General features: G+C 47.9%; 1 protein-coding gene across 5 annotated transcripts; it reads right to left on the bottom strand.

The window, feature by feature from the left end:
- Positions 1 to 55: 55 nt before the first annotated feature.
- Positions 56 to 21,762, bottom strand: ARPC1B (actin related protein 2/3 complex subunit 1B). Of its 5 annotated transcripts, none has more exons than XM_081889310.1 (10): positions 21,640 to 21,762; positions 12,321 to 12,395; positions 10,611 to 10,715; positions 9,447 to 9,669; positions 8,978 to 9,085; positions 8,615 to 8,821; positions 7,023 to 7,098; positions 5,804 to 6,003; positions 2,890 to 2,980; positions 56 to 344 (listed from the first exon to the last, which is right to left on the bottom strand). In XM_081889310.1, exons 2-10 carry the CDS (start codon positions 12,382 to 12,384, stop codon positions 306 to 308), a joined length of 1,113 nt encoding a protein of 370 aa, XP_081745436.1. In that variant the 5' UTR covers positions 12,385 to 12,395; positions 21,640 to 21,762; the 3' UTR covers positions 56 to 305. The 5 variants fall into 5 exon arrangements, with proteins under 5 accessions (XP_081745436.1, XP_081745440.1, XP_081745439.1 ...); XM_081889314.1 differs by lacking the exon at positions 21,640 to 21,762 and adding an exon at positions 21,484 to 21,507; XM_081889313.1 differs by lacking the exon at positions 21,640 to 21,762 and adding an exon at positions 20,695 to 20,735.
- Between the last annotated feature and the right edge of the window lie 286 nt (positions 21,763 to 22,048).

The raw sequence follows: 22,048 nt of genomic DNA, 5'->3' as shown, positions 1-22,048 counted from the left end.
GTGCTGACGGTCTCTCCTGGTGGTAGGAGAGGGGGAGATGGAAGTTTTGCTACGCTAACTGTGACCAGCATCTCTTTATTGAACAATGTTAACAGTTATCAACCTGTTTTCCACTGGTGACACAGAAAATCTGCCCAACTTGTAGCTGGTGGGATTGTCATCTTGGGTATGCGGGATTGCAGGAATGAAGCAGGTTGCATCGGGTAAGGAAGCAAAAGCTGGTAGTCGGGGGTCTTTTGCTCTGCCCACCCCAGACTCCAGTGAGACGGAAGCGCTGCTGAGATGAATAACTCTTCAGTCCTTTTTTACTTGATCCGCAGGCCCTTCATAGCAGACTCCAAGCTCTGAAATGAAAACACAGGTTTGTCAGAAGGAAAATGGCATTCTGGCTGAGGAAAACCTAAAAAGTCATTAAAGGATTGTCAAAACACCCAGAAATGCGCCAAACAGAGCCACTGAAACACCTGCTCCTCAGCTATTTTCCTTGTGACTGGAAAATATTCACAAGGTATTGCTCAGGACCGCAATACCTCAAGGACCGCCTCTCTCCATATGAACCGAACCTCTGAGGCCCTTCTTTGTGTGCCCCCTCCATGAGAGATTTGGCAACAAGAAACTGGGCCTTTTCTGCAGTGGCTCCCCGTCTGTGGAACGCTCTCCCCAGGGAAGCTTGCCTGGCGCCTTCATTATAAACCTTTAGGCGTCAGGTGAAAACAACCCTCTTCAACAGGGCTTTTGGCTTGCTGATATCTGATACCCTTTCTAATGTGTTGTGGAAGGGGGCGATTATTGGTTTTGTTTTGTTCTTTGCATTTTTTAGCTTGTATGTTTATGTCGTGAACCGCCCTGAGATCTACGGATAAAGGGCAATATAACAACAACAACATCCAGAATTCAAAAACTGCAACTGCTGATTTTGGCCCAAATATTAATTTCTCTTAGTTTTAAACTTGGAACGTTGGAAGCTGCCTTATCCCAAGGTGGGCCATGTTTTTCACTGTTGCGCTGAAGGATAGCAGCTGTCCAGAGTTTTGGTCAGCGCTCCAGGGGATTGGACGCCCAATGCAGTGGGCAAAGGGTCATCGGACAGGAAAGGAAAAGTTCCAAGAGCAGGAAGTCTGCGTTAAAAGTGGTACGATACTGCTTTATAGTGCAGGTAGGGCCTCAGAGTAGACCCACTGAAATTAATGGAGCAGCAACAGTCATGTCCGTTTCAATGAGTCTGCTTGAAAGAGGACTAACATTGGGCGCAACCCCAGCGGCAAGAGTCTTGTTAGCACAAGGATGGAAGAGTGAGGAAGTCCCAACGAAAGAACAATGGCAAGAAAAGCTGATGAGTTATGCGGAGATGGCAAAGTTAACACACAAACTGCGTGAGAAGGACAACCGTGACTTTAAGGAAGAATGGGAGCTATTTACAAACTACTTAAAAAGACAACGGAAGGATTTTGACTCCTTGGCAGGTTTTGAATAAACATCCACAAATTTACTAGTAGAACATGATAGATAAGATAATGATACGTAAAACTTTATAACATGCAGAGAATAATATGTATGAACAAATCAGAGAGGGGAGGGAAGTCTTTGGAGCGTGGGAGAGGGAGGGGGTGGGAAATGTAACTGGTTATATTTGATTTATAATTTGATTTGCTAAATTTGCTTAATAAAAATATTTTTTTAAAAAACAAAACATTGGGCGCAACCCAGAGATCCCAAAATCCCAGACGCTTGGCAGTACAAATGCCAGCAGTAACAGCTGAAACCATTTGGTGCCTTTTCGTGACCCCCCCAAACCAGCTGCTTCCCTCTGACTAATGCAAGGCCAAGCCAAAGCCTGAAACCTGGCAACCTCAGCAGCTTGCAGTGGAGACAAATCCTACAGGGTGTATTCAAGCCCTGGGGACGTGCCGAAAATAATAGCTTGATCCCAGGCGTGATATATCACGTTGCAATGGGAGCACACATTGTGTATGTCTCATGGCTTCAGATTGCAGGAAGTGTATTTCTTAAAGACTTTGCCAAATTTAAAAAGAAGCAATCCCAAATGAAGTTAAAGAGCTGGGCACGGGTCCATTTAATTAAACCTCTTACGGACTGTTTCCGGAGAGCAGGGGTGGGAAACCTCAGGTGCAGGAGCTGAATGCAGCCCTTTGTAGACCTTGAGACTTTCTCCCCAAGCCCCAAGGGGCATCTAGTCCAACTCCCTGCAATGCAGGAATTTCAACCCAAGCATCCATGACAGGTGGCTATCCAGCCTCTGCTTAAAAACTCCCAAGGAAGTAGAGTCCACCACCTCTTGAGGGAGCCCATTCCACTGTCAAGCAGCTCTTATTCCTGATCATGGGTAAGCAAACTAAGGCCCGGGGGCCAGATCCAGCCCAATCGCCTTCTCAATCCGGCCTGCAGACAGTCTGGGAATCAGCATGTTTATACATGAGTAGAATGTGTCCTTTTATTTAAAATGCATCTCTGGGTTATTTGTGGGGCATAGGAATTCATTCATTTTATATATATTTTTCAAATATATATAAAATGTCCGGCCCCCCACAAGGTCTGAGGGACAGTGGACCGGCCCCCTGCTGAAAAAGTTTGCTGACCCCTGTTCCTGACGTTTAGTTGGAAACTCCTTGATGACATCGGTTCGAGTCCTACCCTCCAGAGCAGGAGGAAACAAGCTGCATGTGGCCCTGAGAAGGTTGCCCAGAAGGGAATGTGGCCCCTCAGGCTTAAGAACAATTTCCCATCCTTGCCATAAGGAGGTGATGCTTTTTGTAGTGACCATATGTCCTCTGGCACAACTCCTTAGTGAGCATCTTCACATACTAAATGCAAATGGTGTGACTGCTTGTCTATTAGGGCATCTTCCCCACCCAGCCTTTTTTTGCTTACTTTGATGTCCCATAGGCTCATGCCTCCATCCATTCCTGTGGTGCAGAACTTGGAGCAGCTGCCTTTCCCACCAGCAATCACAGATATTTGGCTGAAAGGGAAGACAAGACAACTGTGGGTGTTAACTGCCAAACTAGGACTGCTCAAAGCAGAGGGGAAATTGTACTGGACTACAGAGGACGATTGCCAACCTAGAGAAGAAAAAGAGTTACGGATTTGATATCTCACTTTATCACTACCCTAAGAAGTCTCAAAGCAGCTCACAATCTCCTTTCCCTTCCTCCCCCACAACAAACACTTTGTGAGGTGAGTGAGGCTGAGAGATGTAAAGCGAGGTGAGCACCGCAACCCCAGAGTCGTCTGCAACTGGACTTACCGTATTTTTCGTCCCATAGGATGCTCCGTCCCATAGGACGCACCTACTTTTGGGGGGGGGGAAATAAAGGAATTTTTTTCCCCTTTATTTCCCCCCCAAAACCAGGTCAGGGAACAGTGGGGTGGCGGTGCTGCACCTCCCTGCTGTCCCCCGAGCTTGTGGGGCTGGCCGATGTCTGCCTGGCGCGAGGGGCGCTCTGCTTCAGGGCGCCCCACGCGTCGGGCAGCAGGCTACTGTCCGCAGCATGGGGATGTCTGCCCGGCGCCAGGGGCGCTCTGCTTCAGAGCTCTGCTTCAGAGCGCCCCACGCGCCCCCCGGTGTGCAAGGCTTGCTGACACCTGCGCGAAGCATGGGGCGTCCTCTGGAGGGCGCCCCGTGCTCCGCGCTGCAGGCTGCCGCCCGCAAGCCTTGCGCGCCTGGGGGAACTCCCCCCGGGCGTGCAAGGCTTGCAGATAGCTTCCTGGAGCCTGGAGAGCGAGAGGCGTCGGTGCACACCGACGCCTCCCGCTCTCCAGGCTTCAGCGAAAGCCTGCATTTGCCCCATAGGACGCACACACATTTCCCCTTCATTTTTGGAGGGGGAAAAGTGCATCCTATAGGGCGAAAAATACGGTAACTGGGGTCCTTTACCTTTTTTTTTACAGAGGACGAAGGGTTGTCACACCAAAGGCAGGGGATAGTTCTAAGGGTGGGGCTGTTTCCACCATAGCACGCCCCCATTAGGAAATTCTACCCCCAAAGAGGTGAACATGAAAACTTGCTTTGAATCGAGTCACATCTTTTGTCTCTCCAGGGACTCAAGACAGGGATTTCCCCCCGCCCTACTTGGGAGATGCCAAGGATTAGGGCCTTCCTTCTGCATGCAAAGAGGATTTTTTACCACTGAACCACAGCCCAGCTCAGCCAAGATAGTGACCTGGATGAGGTAGGGTCTTTTCCCGAGTTACGGGCCTGGCTTACATCAGGAAATTCAGAAATTTGGCTAACAATACAGTCATACCTTGGTTCTTGAACACCTTGTGACTCGAACATTTTGGCCCCCAAATACCACAAACCCAGAAGTGAGTGTTCCGGTTTGTGAACATTTTTGGGAAGCCAAATGTCTGACGCAGCTTCCGATTGAGTGCATGAAACTCCTGCAGCCAATCGGAAGCAGCACCTTGGTTGTCGAACGTTTTCGGAAGTCGAATGGGCTTCTGGAATGGATTCCATTCAAGAACCAAGCTACGACAGTATAGTGGGAAGGTGCATTTTTGATTGCCTACAAAGTTTTCAGCAGGCAGTTGAAACAGAGAGCACCTGCCGATTCTATTGGCAAAGAGTTCCACAGGACCGAGTCAATGACCCTTAAGGATGTTAGTTTATTGTTGTCAGATGAGCCTTGCCAACTTGGGGAACCAACCAACGATGCTCCTGCAGCCGTTTTAAGTGATGGAGCTGGGATATCAGGGTTCAGGTGGTCCCTGGGGTACCCTGGACCTCAGTTCTTCAGGGCTTTGTAAATTAAAGAAGGATCTTGAACCTGGCTTGGTAGTAAATGGGTAGCCAGGTGTCACATGCTGTTGGGCCAGATGTCCCCTCCTACAGTCTGGCTGACGCATTTGCACCAGCTGGAGCTTCAGCACCAGGTCCAAGGTCAGCCCCACATAGAGCTGCATTACAGTAATCCAGCCTCAAGGTTGCCAGTGCGTGGACTAAGGTGGTCAGGCAATCCCTGTCCAGGAACGGCAGTAGCTGGCGAACCAGACAAAGCTGGTAAAAGGCACTGCTAGCCATAGAGGAATGCCCTCTGGTGTCAAAGATGTATCTTGGAGCACCTCCAATACACACACTTGCTCCTTCTGGACTCCATCTAGAGCAGGTAAATTGCCTGCTTCCCAAACATGCAATCTACCCAACCTCTGCCCTCCCAGGATTCAAGCAGTTTATGTCTAGTGGCGGACCTACATTTTGGGGGCCCTGAAACTTGAAGAGTTATGGGGCCCCCTTGGCAACCAGCAACAAGGTCTGGGTAGCCACTATTACCTTCTTGAATGGGGTTGTTCTATGACAGATCACCACACCTTTACAACACCTGAGCTAGCAGCTCCAAAACTTTGGGGTTGTTGAAACGTAGACAACAAAACATGAATCAATTGGAGATGTGCGACTCAAATTTGGTTTAGTTGCCCTAGAATTTTGCAGCCATGTGGCTCCAGGACGAGAGGCCCTGAAGTTTGAGCTGCATTCTCTCATAGCAGATCTGCCCCATTGCCTGGTGAATTCAGAGAGGATCTCCACAAGAACTGGGGAAGGATGACCCTTCCATTGAACGTACGGCGCTGCCTTATACAGAGCCAGTCCATGTATCCCAGTGTCATTTGACTGGTCACGGCTTTCCAAAGTCTCAGCACAGGGGAGCTGGGACAGTCTTTTCCCTGCAACTGCTGGGGGGGTCTCTTAGATCAGGCTGGATCTGGTCTTGCATGCCTGCAGCTGTGGTTCTGCAATGTTATCTTGTTTAACTTGCAGAGGGGCAGAGCCCCCAGAAGAATTTACCTGATGCTGTTCTTGTGGAGGGTGTCCAGAGTGGCATTGCTGGTGGTATCAGAGCTGGCTTTCTTATCCAGGTTCTGGAAGCGCTCCCGAGCCGTGAGGCCACGCTGGGCGCCCTGCTTGGCGATGTCCAGCTTCCCCCCGAAACTCAACGTGCCCTGCTGCTCGTCATAGGTAAACAGCATCGGACAGCAGTCGTGGCCCTGGGGGGAGGCAAGCAGAGGTCAGGGCCTTGGAGGCTTTTCATCAGCAACATCCACTCCTAAGGGTCCAAAACGCTCTCAATATTCCTCCCACAACAGCCCTGTAAGGTAGGCCACTAATAAAAATATATGATAATTATGAGATTGCAGTGGTACCTAGGGTTACAGATGCTTCCGGTTACAGACGCTTCAGGTTACAGACTCCACTAACCCAGAAATAGTACCTCGGGTTAAGAACTTTGCTTCAGGATGAGAACAGAAATCGTGCAGCGGCAGGCCCCATTAGCTAAAGTGGTACCTCGGGTTAAGAACAGTTTCAGGTTAAGAACGGACCTCCAGAATGAATTAAGTTCTTAACCCGAGGTACCACTGTATCTATGTACTTTGCAAGTAACAGAACAGAGCGAGTCCCTGGCCCCAAGGGGCTTACAATCTGGATAACACCGCAAGGGGGAGCAACAGGAGACAGGGAAGGAAACTGAGCATGAGGATAAACAGAGGTGAAATCTGCAAAATGAGTATGAGGGGTTCCGAATGCACCAGGCATGGCTGACGATATTTTGAAGTTAAGTGAAGGAACAAACATTATTACCATCTAAAGAGGCCAGGACAGCAGCGTTAAGAGAATTCAAGTCCAGAGTCTAAAATTACCCAACTGCACCGCTAGAGGTCATGATACTGTCACTACAAAGATTAGTGGGTGTGCTTGTGTGTTTTTAAAGAGGGTTGTAAGAAGTGCTTTTTTCTGGGGGTACGCACACCCCTAAACATTTTGTGAATCTAGGTTTGACCTCATTGAGGGGCAGTATTTCAATATGAGTTGGAAAATTAAAGTACCCCTAAACATTTTATTAGGAAAAAAAAAGCACTGGTTGTTAAGAATGCAATTGCCCACTTGCAGACTGTAATGAAACGGTCCAGACAGGACTACACCACATACCATTGCTCCACGTAGGAATGGGGCCTGAATTTTCACTGGACAAATAAACACTTGGAAAGAGTTATGGTACGTGACTTACCGCGGCCACGAGGCTGTTCTCAGTGATGAATGTCACAGCCAGGAGAGGCAGAGTTTCCGTGGACAGGCAGGCCACGCTGAAGGGAAGAACGAGGCAAGGTTGGTTAGCACAGATTAGCTGCTTTACAGCCCCTTAGTGGCTGGGCCTACCATAAAATTCAGCCCGTGTTCTGGGTTCCCACTCCCTATCGTTGGGAGATGAGGCTGTGGATTTGGAGGAGGGATAGAAGAGGAAAATGACCTTGGAGCCAGCCCCTGGCATGCCTATTAAACCATAAGTTTAAGAGGCAATTGTTCTGTCAACACCTCTCCAACCTGAACAGGCCAAGCTGGACTCCTCTTACTCGGAGAACAGCCCAGAAATCCCAGCAGAGCAATGCTTTCCCTCAGTCCACTGGAGTCAACGACTGCTGAAGCAGACTAAGGACCCTCTAACTGAAGAGACTTCTCTCCCTAGAGGAAGAGGGAACCACGCTGATGGACAGTCTGTGGCTGAAGCAACGTTTGAGCTTTTCTCAGCCACTGTTTGAGCTCTCTGAGGCGCTGTCCAGGGTCCTGCCTCCGCCCTGAACCTCCGCCTTGCTTTGAAGCATCACGTTTCTATTGGGGGCAGGTCCACACCACTGATTTAAGACCCATTCAATGTGCATGACTTCACCCAAAAACTCCTGGGAGTTTTTGCCCTCCCACAGCTACCATTCCCATTTTGCCCTCTATACACTGGACCCAGGAGGTGATTTCTCACTCAACCATCCATACAGGAAAGATGTATCTCCCCAGAAGAAAAGGTCCTACTGCTTCTTAGTGATGTGAACATTTCAGTGACTCATGAAGTCACAATTTTTTTTCTCTTTTGACAACCGAAAAGATCAGAAAGAAGAAACTGGACAATATAGCAATGAGCTATAAGGGAGACGCAGAGATCTAAATAGAGACCTTGCATGGTTTTGGTTCAATTTGTCATGGCCAATGGCTAGTACAATGAAGTTATTTGGATGTGGAGCTGACCTTTAAAGCCCTAAACGGCCTTGGTCCAGTATACCTGAAGGAGTGTCTCCACCCCCATCGTTCTGCCCAGACACTGAGGTCCAGCAACGAGGGCCTTCTGGCAGTTCCCTCACTGTGAGAGGTGAGGTTACAGGGAACCAGGCAGAGGGCCTTCTCGGTAGTGGCACCCGCCCTGTGGAATGCTCTCCGACCAGATGTCAAAGAGAAAAACAACTACCAGACTTTTAGAAGACACCTGAAGGCAGCCCTGTTTAGGGAAGCTTTTAATGTTTAATATACTATTGTATTTTAACATTCTGTTGGAAGCCACCAAGAGTGGCTGGGAAACCCAGCCAGATGGGCGGGGTATAAATAATAAATTATTATCATCATTATTATTACCATTCCCAGCACACTTAGTAAGCTACAGAGCCCAGAACTCTTTGTGGGAAGTCGTGTGGGTTTACACAGGGGCTGAAAGAGCATGGAGCAGATCTGCTCAGAGTCTCAGGATCAGCTCATCCCAAGGAAGCGAAGTCCCTGCAGCCAGCTGGGCCAGGCCTGTTCATGGGAAACTCTGAACCCCCACCCAACAGCCCAACTTACGCCATCTTCTTGTTGGCATCTGCAAGGCAGATGGTGCTGTCATGGCTCACCCATGCCACACGGTTGCCACTCCCAGAGAAGCAGATGCTGTGGACCCAGCCGCAGCTGCTGCCCGACTCAAACATGAGCTCTCCAAATGGCATCTTGGATCCCCAGGGGGTCGGCGAGGGCCGCTCCTCAACCTCTTTGATGTAAGCAGAGAAAATCCTACAGGGCAGGAGCGAGAGGAGAGGCGGGAGGGAGGGAGGGGGAAAGCATGTTACTGGAGGGTCTATCAAAGCTAGACTAGGAGCAGATCCGGTCAAGGCCTGGAAACACATCCTGAAGTCACACGTTGGATGTGATCCAGGATATTTGCCTCACCTGCATTTGAAATCGCAGGATCCAGCCGCCAAGAGAACGTTGTTAGGGTGCCAGTCAAGGCTAAGGATTGTCGATCGAATGGGCTTCTTGATATGTTTACAAACCCACCTAGGAGAGACAGCAAATATGAGGGACAAGACAGTAATCATAGCAAGCAAGTAAGCAAACCTTTCTTATGAAAAACAAAAATAAGTGAAGAAGCAGCTGAGGCTTTGAGCAGTTCACGCTCAGTGCAGGAAGGGGTCCAAGGCAGGCAAAGCTTGATTGGGTCAGGGCCACCAAATTCCATATATAAATCCATTTATAATGGATTGAGATTTCTGCCTTGCAGGGGAGCTTGGACTAGATTATGCTCCTCCTAACTCTACAATTCTATGATTCTATTCTTCTTCAGATGGGCGGGGTATAAATAATAATATATTTTTATTATTATATTCTTTTTCCTCCTCCTCTCCTCGCTGAGACTCACCAGTCATTCTCTTGCTCAAAGTAGCAGATGGAGATGAGCCTCGAGCCGCTGCCGACCGCAAACTTGTTCTCTTTGGGAGACCACTTCACGCAGCGAGCAGCGCGGTTGATCCGCAGAATGACCAGCGTCGGCTTCCACACGTTGCCCTTCAGGGTCCACACGTAAGCGTTGCGGTCTGTCCCGCAGGTCACAATGCGGTTGCTGTCGGGGGCCCAGTCTATGCCTGCAAAGGACACCATAGATCAGAGGACCAGAAGGCAGGCCTTGATTACAAGGGCTGCCAAATTTAATGGCGGATTCATCAAGAAATACAGTGGTACCTCGGTGTCAGATGCTGATGATGGTTGCTCGTGAGTAACCAGGCAGGACTCCGAACTGTCTTTTACAGGTTTTATTGTGCAAACTATTTACAGTGCAGATCTACAAAGTTCATGTACGTCTTAGTCACTTGCAGAATCCGGGAGTGGCCCCTTCCGGCTTCTTCCCCAACATAAGAACTTCGGCACCCCAAGCCTCCTCCTCCCCTTCTTGCGTTCCACCCCTCTGCGCAAGCTGGGTGATGGAAGTGGCGTGCGTCCCTCCTGGCCAGCCTGGCAAGGTGCAGCACTGGGGTTCTCAGCACCATCCTCAAGCCCTTTCCTCTCTTGGCTGGCCCCTTCCCTCTCTTCTCCACTGGAGGTGTGGCTTTTCCCACCGCTGGAAGAGGAACTGCTCCTTAGGAGTTTCAGAGGCTCTCTATATCCCAATGGTGCCCCTGCCTCCCTCCCCTGTTCCAATGGCAGTCCCCTGACACTTGGGTTAAGAACTTAATTTGTTCTGAAGATCTGTTCTTAACCTGAAACTGTTCTTAACCTGAGGTACCACTTTAACTAATGGGGCCTCTCACTGCCGCCACGCCACCACCGTGCGATTTCTGTTCTCATCCTGAAGCAAAGTACTTTACTCGCAGTACTATTTCTGGGTTAGTGGAGTCTGTAACCTGAAGCGTCTGTAAGCTGAAGCATCTGTAACCCGAGGTACCACTGTAAACAGTGTTTTGTTTTTAAAAAAGGCAACGGCACAGTTAGGTAATGTTAGGCATATTGGCCTTACAGGGGCTATGGCTCTTTAGAAAGGTTGTGTGTGTGCCGTTTTGCACACAAAGAGGAATCGGAAGGTCCTCACCTGTCACCTGTCCGTTGTGCTCCTTCAGCTCATGGACTTTGCTCCACTTTGTCCCGTCTTTCTTGTAGATGTGAACTTCGTGGTTGTTGGGACAGATGGCAAGTTCTGTGGAACAGAAGGCAGGGAAGAGTTTGTGCACATATTGCGTATTTCGAGTTCTGCCAAGCTTTCGGAGGCTGAGGGCACTTTTGGGGGTGTGCCCAGGACACCAGTCACAAATGGTCAGGAAGGACTTTTGCCCTGAGCTCTTAGGTTCCTTCCAGCTCTTCCAAAGTTATTTAGCTCCTGACGCTGCTACAAAACATGTGGTTCTGATTTACAAATGGGCCATGATTTCAGGGGATGCTCATGTGAACTAGCCCTAGGAAAAGGTAGAGAGCAACATCTTCACTTGGGTGCTCTACAGCCTCTTCCCAAGTACCTGAGAGCCTGATTCTCTTCCCACCTCCCCATCTCTGGAAAGGAGAGGCTGCGTAACACACCACATGTTTAAAGCACATGGCTTCCCCCCCCCAAAGAATTGTGGGAACTGTCATTTGCTTAAGGTGCTGGAAATCGTGTTTCAAGAAAGGTTAAGCTTTGGTTCCCAGGAATCTCTAGGGAGGAAGCCATGTGGTTTAAATATGCTTCAAGTGTTGTTATGTTTATATTCCTGGGGACAATCATGCAAATTGCAGCAGTTCTTTCAAAACCCCACAGCTGAGGAGCAGGAAGTCCTGCTGGCCGCAATCTGCCAGGGCGTTCTGCTGACCCGCAAACAATGGCTGTATTCTCTCTCGCCCACCATCCCACATCTATTCATGCAATGGGCAATCGCTCACATTCTCTTCTCTTGCAGGACTAGATTTGCTGCAAGAACCAGCAATCCAGGTAGTTCCCAGTTAGCAGGTCAATTCTGTGTCCAGGGCAGCTGTCTTCCAGCTCCATCTGATATGCAGGCTGAGACCCCACCTCCCCGTGTACTGTCTCGCCAGAGTGGTGCATGCTCTGGTTATCTCCCGCTTGGACTACTGCAATGCGCTCTACGTGGGGCTACCTTTGAAGGTGACCCGGAAGCTACAACTAATCCAGAATGCTGCAGCTAGACTGGTGACTGGGAGCGGCAGCCGAGAACACATAACACCAGTCCCGAAAGATCTACATTGGCTCCCAGTACGTTTCCGAGCACAATTCAAAGCTTTCCCTCCCATCAGATGTCAAAGAAATAAACAACTATCTGACTTTTAGAAGACATCTGAAGGCAGCCCTGTTTGGGGAAGTTTTTAATGTTAGATGTTTTATCGTGTTTTTAATATTCTGTTGGGAGCCGCCCAGAGTGGCTTGGGAAACCCAGTCAGATGGGCAGGGTATAAATAATAAATTGTTGTTGCTGTTGTTATAATTATTAACACTCGCTCCCCCTGCAGCAGGAGGGTGTAACCCCTGTGGTCCTCCACCGGCTGTTGGGACTCGCAACAACCATCAGCCTCAATGGTCAGCAGTTAAAGGATGTTTCTGGAAACAACTGGGGACATTTTGTTCTTACGGGCTTTTCCAGCTGGATGAATGAGTCTCTGACATAGGTACCCGTTTCGTGTTGTTTTCAACTTATTTTTCCTGGTTTCAGTGCTTCTGGTTTTTTGCTGTTTTTACAATGCATTGCCTTGAGACGTTTGTGTGGAAAGTGATTACTAAAATTAAACAGTCATAATGCAAAAGGAAAGGGCTTACGGGTTCTGTCCTTGTTCCAGGCATGACAGCTGATTGGCTCCAGCAGGAAACTCTGATAAGCCATGGCTTCTCAACCTGTACAGAAAAAAACAGTTAATTTTTCCTAAGTAACATATTTCAAAAAAGTTAAGGTTGGCTGCAAGTCTTGTGGCCCCTTACCTGGGACCAAATCCCTTTGAGCTCAAAAGGGCTTAATTCTGCATAAGTCCTTTTGAGCTCAAAGCTTATAACAGGTATAAGATTGCACTGTAAATGTATTTATTTCTTATCCCACCTTTCCACCAAGAACCTAAGGCAACATAAATGGTCTCCTCTCTACCATCCCTATTCTTTACCCCCTAACAACCCTGTGAGGTAGGTCTGCCTGTTTACTAGGAGGAATCTGGACCAAACTGCTGGTGAGTTTTCATGATGATTAAAAAAAATAAAATCGCATCTTGCTGTATATATGTCAAGGACTGAATTTAAGAATGGAAAAATGAGAAATGGAAATTTCCTTTCCTTCCTAGTGACGAGAGGACTTAAGTCCACTTTAATTGCACAGATCTAATTTTCCCACTACTGTATGTTCCTGAGTCCTTCCTGCTTAAATCCTGGCAAACTCTTTGTCTTACACCCAGCGGCCTTTGGCTCAGAGCGACTATTGAAAGGGAACAAGGCGGTTCTGATAACCTTTCAAAACAGGAAGCTGGCTTGAAAGAACAGATTTGAAGGGGCTCCCTCCACGTCAGCTCTTAACTTTCACTCAGCCAGTTCCCACTGCTTGACCAAGTCAGACTGGCCACCAGGGCAATCAAGGACAGCAATTCATTTCCTTTGGTGATTGTATTAAATAAGCCATATTGGCAGGAGCAGCTACGGTCTAGCATCAGCCTTCCCTAACCTGCTGCTCTCCAGATGTTTTGGATCACAGCTTTCATCAGACGCAGTCCACCACGGGCAAGAGCAAGGGAGAAGAAGAGGAAGAAGAAGAGTTTGGATTTGATATCCCGCTTTATCACTACCCTAAGGAGTCTCAAAGCGGCTCACAATCTCCTTTCCTTTCCTCCCCCACAACAAACACTCTTTGGGGTGAGTGAGGCTGAGAGACTTCACAGAGAAGTGTGACTAGCCCAGGGTGCATGTGGAGGAGCGGGGAATCGAACCCAGTTCACCAGATTACGAGTCCACCGCTCTTAACCACTACACCACACTGGCTCTCAAGGGAGGTGGAAGGTTGTAGAATCATAGAATTGTAGAGCTGGAAGGGACCCCAGGGTCATCCAGCCCAACCCCCTGCAAGCAGGGATCTCAGCAAAAACATCCCTGACAGTTGGCCATCAACTCCTGCTTAAAAACCTCCAAGGAAGGAGAGTCCACCACCTCCCAAGGGAGACCGTTCCACTGCTGAACAGCTCTTACTACCAGAAAGTTATTCCTGGTGTTTAGCCGGAATTTCCTTTCTTGTAGCTTGAAGCCATGGGTTCGAGTCCTACCCTCCAGCCTTGTGAAAGGCTGCCTCTCGTTGACTGCAACCACAGCGCACTTGTATGCTTGTTTACTCAGGAGTAAACCCTCGCCATCTTCAGTGGGACTGACGGTCCAGTAAAGTACATGTAGGATTACAGCCCGACTCAGAACGACTTCCGCCCACGAGAATCCTTAGCGTGTGCTTATAATTAGAGAAGGAAGGCGGAAAGAGGAAACAGCTGCATCTTGATGAAGAGCAATTTGACAAACGCCATATAAGGCTAGAAACAGACCCGACAGGAAGAATCAAAAGTGGAATCATAAGAGACAATTCTGTGGGTGGTGTAACACCAGGTCTGGGCTCCTCGGCTGGGTTCTGTTCAGTCTTGCTTTGCTCTAGCAAGAGGTTGTCTGACTGTGGCCAGAGGAATGGCGTAAGCTCCAACCAGGTGGTTCACGGAAAGGTTGTGGAAGGGAAAGGAGTTGTAAACCTCCTTCATCAGCCCTGGTGGGAAGGGATGGGGCAGAATTTGCCTGTAGTTCATATTTATAGACAACCTTCGCTAATTCACACTTTCCAAAACAAAAGATGAACTGAAACACCACCCTTCCTTCGAAAGTCACACCTCTCCGAATTTTGCAATGCACATCCAAGTCTACAAAAATGCATACAGTTAATGCACATGATGGTGAACGTATCATACAAAAATGCATTGTATTAGGGGAAATTGCTTTGCAAAAATGCAGGTTTTGGGGGGAGGAAATGGACTAAAATGCTGGTGAATTTTCATGAGCACTTTTTTAAAAAAGAAGAAGAAGAACCACAGACTGATATGAAAATGTGGAGAACTGAAGAATGGGAAAGCAAGAAACTGAAACTGGCGTATTTGCCAATCCCTGCTTGTGGATGTTTCAGGAAGTGCAGGCCACTGATGAGTGTGGCAAAAGTTGATGCAGCCAGACACCCCTACCCATCTTTCCTCTGGGCAAGCAAGAGGAATTTTTCCACAGTTCAATGACACATTCCAATCAGCTGAAATCACCAGAGACTTGGCAGAGCTCAAGAAGGACACTGACAAACTGGAACGTGTCCAGAGGAGGGCAACCAAAATGGTCAAAGGCCTGGAAACGATGCCTTATGAGGATCGGCTAAGGGAGCTGGGCATGTTTAGCCTGGAGAAGAGGAGGTTAAAGGGTGATATAATAGCCATGTTCAAATATATAAAAGGAGGAGGGAGGGAGAAAGGTTGTTTTCTGCTGCTCCAGAGAAGCGGACATGGAGCAATGGATCCAAACTACAAGAAAGAAGATTCCACCTAAACATTAGGAAGAACTTCCTGACAGTAAGAGCTGTTCGACAGTGGAATTTGCTGCCAAGGAGTGTGGTGGAGTCTCCTTCTTTGGAGGTCTTTAAGCAGAGGCTTGACAACCATATGTCAGGAGTGCCCTGATGGTGTTTCCTGCTTGGCAGGGGTTTGGACTCGATGGCCCTTGTGGTCTCTTCCAACTCTATGATTCTATGATTCTAAGTGTGGTTGGTGTCTTTCAGGTGTGCCTTCCTGCCTGTCCTTGCCACATGAGCCCACTAGAGGGCAGCTGGCCAAAGGCCTCCTCCCACCTGAACTCAGGTGTGAGCTTAGTTGTTCCGCCTCCACTTGGGCTCAAGCTTGCATTGTTTGGAAATTAAGCAAATATTGCAAAGACACTTTAATAGATTGCCAGTGGAGTAAGAGTTTTGCATGAGTTTTTAAAGCTGATAGAGAATTCAAAGTTGCTTCTACTTTTCTTTATTTTTGTTTCTATGTTTAAAAAATGCTTAGCATTTGATGCTGACTTCTGTATATTGTTTGATTATTTCTCAGTATTTCATAAAAATAGCTTTTTTAAAAAAGGTCTCAATTGCTCTCCTTCAGCTATAGGAGACTCTGCCCTGTAAAACTGTTCCCAGAAGTTCTCCTCTACACAAAACAGTGACAAGAGCAGCAACCACTTCTGGAAAAAAAAGGAATAATCTTTACACAACTTTATACAAGGCATGGTTTGTCTGTCTCCAGTGGGAATTATGACCAATATCTTCCAGGCAGTGAAGTAATCATAGCTGCCAGACAACAAAACGTATAGGGTACAAAATATGATGAAATCTCAACCGTACCCAATCCTAGAGGCTTGTTTGTGTGTAGGTGGAAAGCAGATTTATAGGGCAGGATTCCAACTCCCATCGGCCTCAGCTAGCACATCCAATAAACAGGAAAGGGCTGTGGCTCAGTGGTAAAGCAGGTCTCTAGCAGAATGATCCACCCTCAGAGGAGTCTCTCCATCGTATCTCTGCATGAGTTGCTGGAGAATGCGATGGGCTTGGCTGAGTGTTAGTAGCTATAGGGGGCAGGGAGCTGCAAGCTGGCTGAGTTCCCCCAGTGTCAGCCAAATCCCTGCTGGCTTGGATATGCAAAAAGCATGAGTTGCTGATCTCCTTCCAGCCAGCCTCCACTGGGGGCAAGTAATTCTCTTACCTTGCTTGGAGGTTTCTAAGCAGAGATTTGGAAGGCCATCTGTCATGCATGCTTTAGTTGAGATTCCTGCATTGCAGGGGGTTGGACTAACAGTCCCTTCCAACTCTACAATTCTATGATCATTAATTAGACTGACAACATAATTGACTGCCCTCTAGGAGACTCCCACTGCGTCTCTCAATGAGTCACAGTTCTGGTGGACTCATCTCCCTCCAGTTGAGAGAGAAATACCCAGATCAATAATTGACTCACACACACACACACACACACACACACACACACACACACCCCTTATATATATACAGGCTTCTCTGAAGGCAGGAACTTTCTCCCTTTTGGTTTAATAGAGGACTGCCAACTTTAATGCTGAAAAAACCAGCATACCTCACCTATCAGAAATTTGTGCAACCTTAGTTCTTCTCTGGAAGCCGAACCCAATTGGGCCAGAGTGCCCCCTAGAGGCAAAAATGTCTCCTGTAGCCTTTTTTTGCCCCGAAGCATGAAAATTAATCACTTTTTGCCTTTTTTATTCCGGCACACATGCTATTTTTAGCCACATCTGTGCTTGTGATAGAGTCGTGTCAGCGTCTAGCTTTCCCCTACAGAGCTTGTTCACTACAAAAGCACTCAAATGCGTTGGCACTGAGAACAGAACTTGCACATGGGCACCCATGCCATGCATTTCCCCATAACTAATTTTTAAAAGAAAGCATGAAAAGGCTATGCTGGCCACACATTCCAAGTGAAGACGAGCTGGTTGTACATCAGGATAGGAGCAAACAGTTGGGCCTAGGGTAGCCAAGTGCTGCCTTGTATAATGTTGGACTCCCAACTCCCATCTCTCCTAGCCATCATGGTCAATAGCCAAGGCTGATGGGAGTTGTAGTTCAACGTCTAGAGCAGAGCTTTCCGAACTGTGTGTTGTGACACGTTAAGTGTGTTCGGCTGCCGTTTGTAGATATGCCGCACAAACGCTCCCCATGCTTCTCCCGGGGCTGGAAAGGGCTCCGTTTAGCCTCCAGTTTGCTAGTAAAACTGAATGACTGGGTCGCGAAACGATGCATATCTAAAAAGTGTGTCACCGACATGAAAAGTATGGAAAGTTCTGGTCTAGAAGACACCACACCCTGACCCCTATGGCAGCCCAATCTCCTGCACCCCTCAAGACAGGCACCCCAAAGAGTCAGTTGAGTTGCCATCCCTTAAAACGAACCTTTCGTAGAGCTTGTGACATTATATTAAATGCTCTAATGTGCAAATCCCAGGTCCTTAATCTCCATTAGGCTGTGTACACACTAGATACTTTTAAAGAACATTCGAAATGTATTCCTTCCTGCAAAGAATTCTGGGCACTGTAGTTTACCCCGCAGGGTTACAATTCCCAGCACCTCCTTAGCAAACTACAGAGCCCAGAATTCTCTGAAGGAAAGACTGTCTTTTGAATATGCTTTTAAAGTTATAGCATGCAACCGGCAAGCAACAGCAAATATTAAAACAAAAGAATATCATGGCATCTTAAAGGCTTGCCATAGCCAGTAGACCTGCCAAAATTAATGGACGTGCCTCATTCATTTCAACAGGTCTACTCTGAGTAGGGCTTAGCTGGGTACAACCCTAACTTTCTTTTCTTTTCTTTTTTGCCGTGTTGGGGGGTACTTCTGTAGACTAAAATCAACTGCAATACACGAATTACATTACATTTGATGGCTTTGATGATGTGGGCCTCTGCCGCCGCTAATGTTTTTTCTTTAAAGTGCCACATAGCTTTCTGCTGAGCTACTCCTTCCTTTTTATTTTTTAAACCCACAGTGCTGAACACACACATTATTATTTTTTTAAGTACCTTGCACGTTGAGGAAGTGGCCCAGCCGCAGCTGAAACACATCAGTCCTTGCTTAGAAATGTAATAATGCCTCTCAGCGAGAAACAGAGCCTGACTTCTCATCCTAATTCAAAGCAACCTTAAACAGGATTGTGTTAAAACACGGGAAGCTGCTTTATCCTAAGTCAGACCATTGGTTCCTCCCATAATAATAATAATAATTTATTATTTATACCCTGCCTATCTGGCTGGGTTTCCCCAGTATCTGGGTTTCCCCAGCTTTCCTAGTATTGTCTGCACTGACTGGCAGCATCTCTCCAGGATTAAATACAGGAAATATTTCTCAGTCCCACCTGGAGATGATGAGGAAGAAGAAGAAGGGCAAAGCAGATGCTCTTCTCCAGATTTTTGTAGGAAATAGACGCAAAACGTCAAAAGGCATCCAACACACACACAAAAAAGCAGGTCTTGTTCGTGGGCATTCACAAGACTTTTCTTTTTCAGAGGAGAAAAGTAAAATAAGCGAGGAGCTGGCTAATTTCTCCCTGCAAACGAGAGCAGCATTTTGCCTCATATCTCAGCTTCCGAAAACATGCTAGAAACTAACTTTTTAATAAAAACGAAAGCTGGAAATGGGGAGCTTGGTAGCGGGAGCGCAATTGCTTCCTCTTTGCTGCGCGAAAAGCAGCTTTGATTTCAGGAAGAAGCAAGAGGGAGGGGAAAAACACCACCAATATCGAGTTTAATAAAAAGTTCTCCCGCCAGGGCGCAGCTCTCTCTCCGAGGGGCGCACCTTTGAGGGGAGCAGTTTTCTTCCAGATTCGTTCTCAGAACATTTTGCCCTCGCTTTATATTTTGACTTCTGCCGTTTCTGCAAGGCTTTTGAAAACCGAAGTCAGCCAAACATAGCGATAAAAACTGAGGCGGGGAGAGGGCGGAAGGAGTTTGCCTCGCCCGGGGCGCAAAAAATATCCGAGAGAAGGGAGTCGGGGAAGCGGGGCCGGGGCGGCCTGGAGCCCCGCCAGAAGCAGCAGCAGTAGCGGCTCCCTCAGTCGAAGGAGCTGCCGCCGCCGCCGCCACGTCGTGCGGGCATCTTGAGGGAGCCACTTACCTCGACGGCACCCGAAGGCGGTGAACCGGGCGCAAAGGAGCCTGGCCTCTCCTGGCTCCGGGAAAAGGAGGCCCCGGCCGGCCGGCAGCCTAGTTCACGGACTCTGAGGCGTCGACGCGAACCGGCAGCCGCGCTTTTTTTTTTCTCCTCTGCTCTCTCCGACTTCCCCTTTTCTCCTCAGCTCGAGAGGGAAGGGGGGGGGAAAGAAAATGTGGCCGCCACTTCCTTGCGTGGGTGTGGGGGCCGTGCAGAGAGCGGAGAAAGAGGAGGGAGGGAGAGGGAAATGTGCTTTTTCCTTTCCAGAGACGAGAGGAGAAAAAGCCCGCAGGCCCGAAGCTCACGCTTTGCGAAAAACAAATCCCAAGTTTTGCCTTGGCTTGGGCTCTTTAAGCCAGTGTTTCTCAAACTTGGGTTCCTGTTGTTGGACTACAATTCCCATCATCCCTAACTAGTAGGACCCGCAGTCAGGGGGTGGTGGGAGTTGTAGTCCAAGGACACCTGGGGACCCAAGTTTGAGAAACACTCACGCAGCCCTTCTCAACCTGTGGGTCCCCCAGATGTTGTTGGACTACAACTCCCATCATCCCTGAGCTCTGGCTTTGCTAGCTAGGGGTGATGGGAGTTGTAGTTCAACAACATCTGGGGACCCACAGGTTGAGAAAGGCTGGCTTAAGCTGTCTAAAGAGTCCACACGCCTACAGCTGAAAGCACACGGTTTCCACCAGAGCATTACCAGGAATTGTAGTTGAATGGGTGCTGGGAATTGTTGCTCAGCACAGGAGGCAAACTAGAGTTCCCGGGATTTGTTGGGCCAGGGGGTGGGGTGGAGAGAGGTTTGCATTTTTTTTATTGATCTCTTACAACAGATGTGCCGCTTGACCATAGAAAGCCTCAAAGCAGATTACAAATAAATAAATAAATACGAAGCCGAAAATTATCATTGCAATCAATAATTGCATAACGCAGAAAGTTAAAACCGCAATACAATAGAGCAAAATGAATTGAAACGCATACAGACTTTCTAACCGTCTGGGTAGGCTTGTCTAAATAAGAACATCTTCCGCAGGCACTGAAAGTATGTGCTTCAAATGTGCAATGTACTGTGTACATTCTGTGTACTTTAAATGTGCACATTTACTCTGCCCTCCCACCCACTGGTTTGGGATGTGATGTACACATGGTTCAGATATCTAGCCTGCTTATTCTTAGGGGAATACTGTGCCTGGTTTCTCCGCAAAACCAGGTTCAATCCAAATTGAGAAGAAGGATAACCTTGCTACAGTTAATTTTAAATTATTTTTTACTCTGCTGCATTGTACACAGCCTAAGGCTGCATACACACCTTAGAGTTAAAGCACACACACACCCCAAGATTACTGAGAACTATAGTTTACCTCTCAGCACCTGGAAACTAGAGTCCCCTTTCAATGTATGGTAATGTACACAACCTAAACATCATAAAGGAATTGGCTGGCTGCTTACACATTGCTATGGCAGCCAGGAGGATATTGGTTATTTGGTGGGAGAGGAAAGAGATGGGGAATCTATAGAACATGGTCTACTTCAGTAATGGGCCCAAGATTTCCCGTGAAACTGGGTTGCGCATCTCCAAATTGAGTTGGCCTCAGATGTGAATTGCAGTTTCTCTGGATTCTGATCCCTACAGCAACTACTTCATGTTTTTGATAAGGCCAGTCCTGCCCAGATTCGCCATACAAGTTTTATCTCAGGTGATATTCTGCGCAGCAGCAACCCAACAGCGCCAACGACTAGGCTGACCGCTTACACATCCCCCCAAAAGGAGAACACTTTCAGGTTAAGAACAGACCCCCGGAAGAAATTCTTAACCCGAGGTACCATTGTACTGGCAAGCCAGATCCCACCCCCTATCTTATATTTGTGCAGCTGGTTCTTCCTGCCTAGGTGCAGTACATTTGTCCCTATGGAAATTCATTTTGTTAGTTTGGGCCCCATTCTCTGTTTAAGGTCACCTTGAAACACAATTCTGTCCTCTGCAGCCTGGGTGACCCCCTCCCAGCTTGCTGTCATCTGCAAATTTTGTGAGGATCCCCTCCAATTCCTTCACCCAAGCCACTGAAAAAGACAACTGAACAGCAGAATGTTTTGTGATCAAAAAGACAAATGGGGCAACCCCCCTGGCCCTCCAAGACAATGCTCCCCTCCTCCATCACCACAAACATTTTCTCCGCACAAATTCCATTTCTCTCTGCAGTTTTACCCAAGACTGCAGCCCCTATAACTACCGTTTACCAGGCAGGAAGTCCAATTCATGCAACACAGTGAGGTCTTCCTTCCAACTGAAAGAAATCACACAGGAAGGCCAAGCTACTTAAAGCATTAATTTGAAAGAAAGCTCTCAGCTACTGACAGAAATTACATTCCCTGTACTGTTTCATGCGAACTCACCTCCCCGTAAACTAGCAAAATAAATGCCAAAGGTCTTCTCTGCAGGGCACTTTCTCTCCACCCTGCCAGCTGCTGCTGTTCACTTCCTCCTCTGAGTTGGCCAATAGGCAGGACCTGCCCACCTCCTCCCCCCATCCCAAACCACCACTCCCTAGTCCACAGTAAAACCATTGAACAAGCGGAAACTGCTGCAGTTGCTAAACTTTGATGCAGCTCTAGGCTATGTGACAAGCACACAATATACTCCAGATTCGGAGCCTCACGAAAAACTGCAGGGATCTTAGGCAATTAGTGGCGTTGCAGTAATCCCCTTTGCCAGAGTTGGAAAAAAGCTTAAGAAAAGCGCACTCAAAATGATCAAGGGCATGGAGCAATTTTGCTATGATTACAGGATTTAGGACATTTTCAT

This window comes from Podarcis melisellensis (assembly GCF_964234715.1).
Source record: "Podarcis melisellensis genome assembly, chromosome: 14".
NCBI classification, from domain to species: Eukaryota; Metazoa; Chordata; class Lepidosauria; order Squamata; family Lacertidae; genus Podarcis; species Podarcis melisellensis.
The sequence above is the reverse complement of the archived record's forward strand: the minus strand, read 5'-3'. Positions and strand labels throughout refer to the sequence as shown.

Excerpts from the sequence above, each read along its gene's own strand:
- ARPC1B (XM_081889310.1), bottom strand. The coding sequence starts at position 12,384 with ATGGCTTATCAGAGTTTCCTGCTGGAGCCAATCAGCTGTCATGCCTGG. Across the intron at positions 10,716-12,320 it reads CTGGAACAAGGACAGAACCC|AACTTGCCATCTGTCCCAAC; the intron begins GTAAGCCCTTTC and ends TCTGTTCCACAG. Across the intron at positions 8,822-8,977 it reads TCCTGCGATTTCAAATGCAG|GATTTTCTCTGCTTACATCA; the intron begins GTGAGGCAAATA and ends CCTGCCCTGTAG.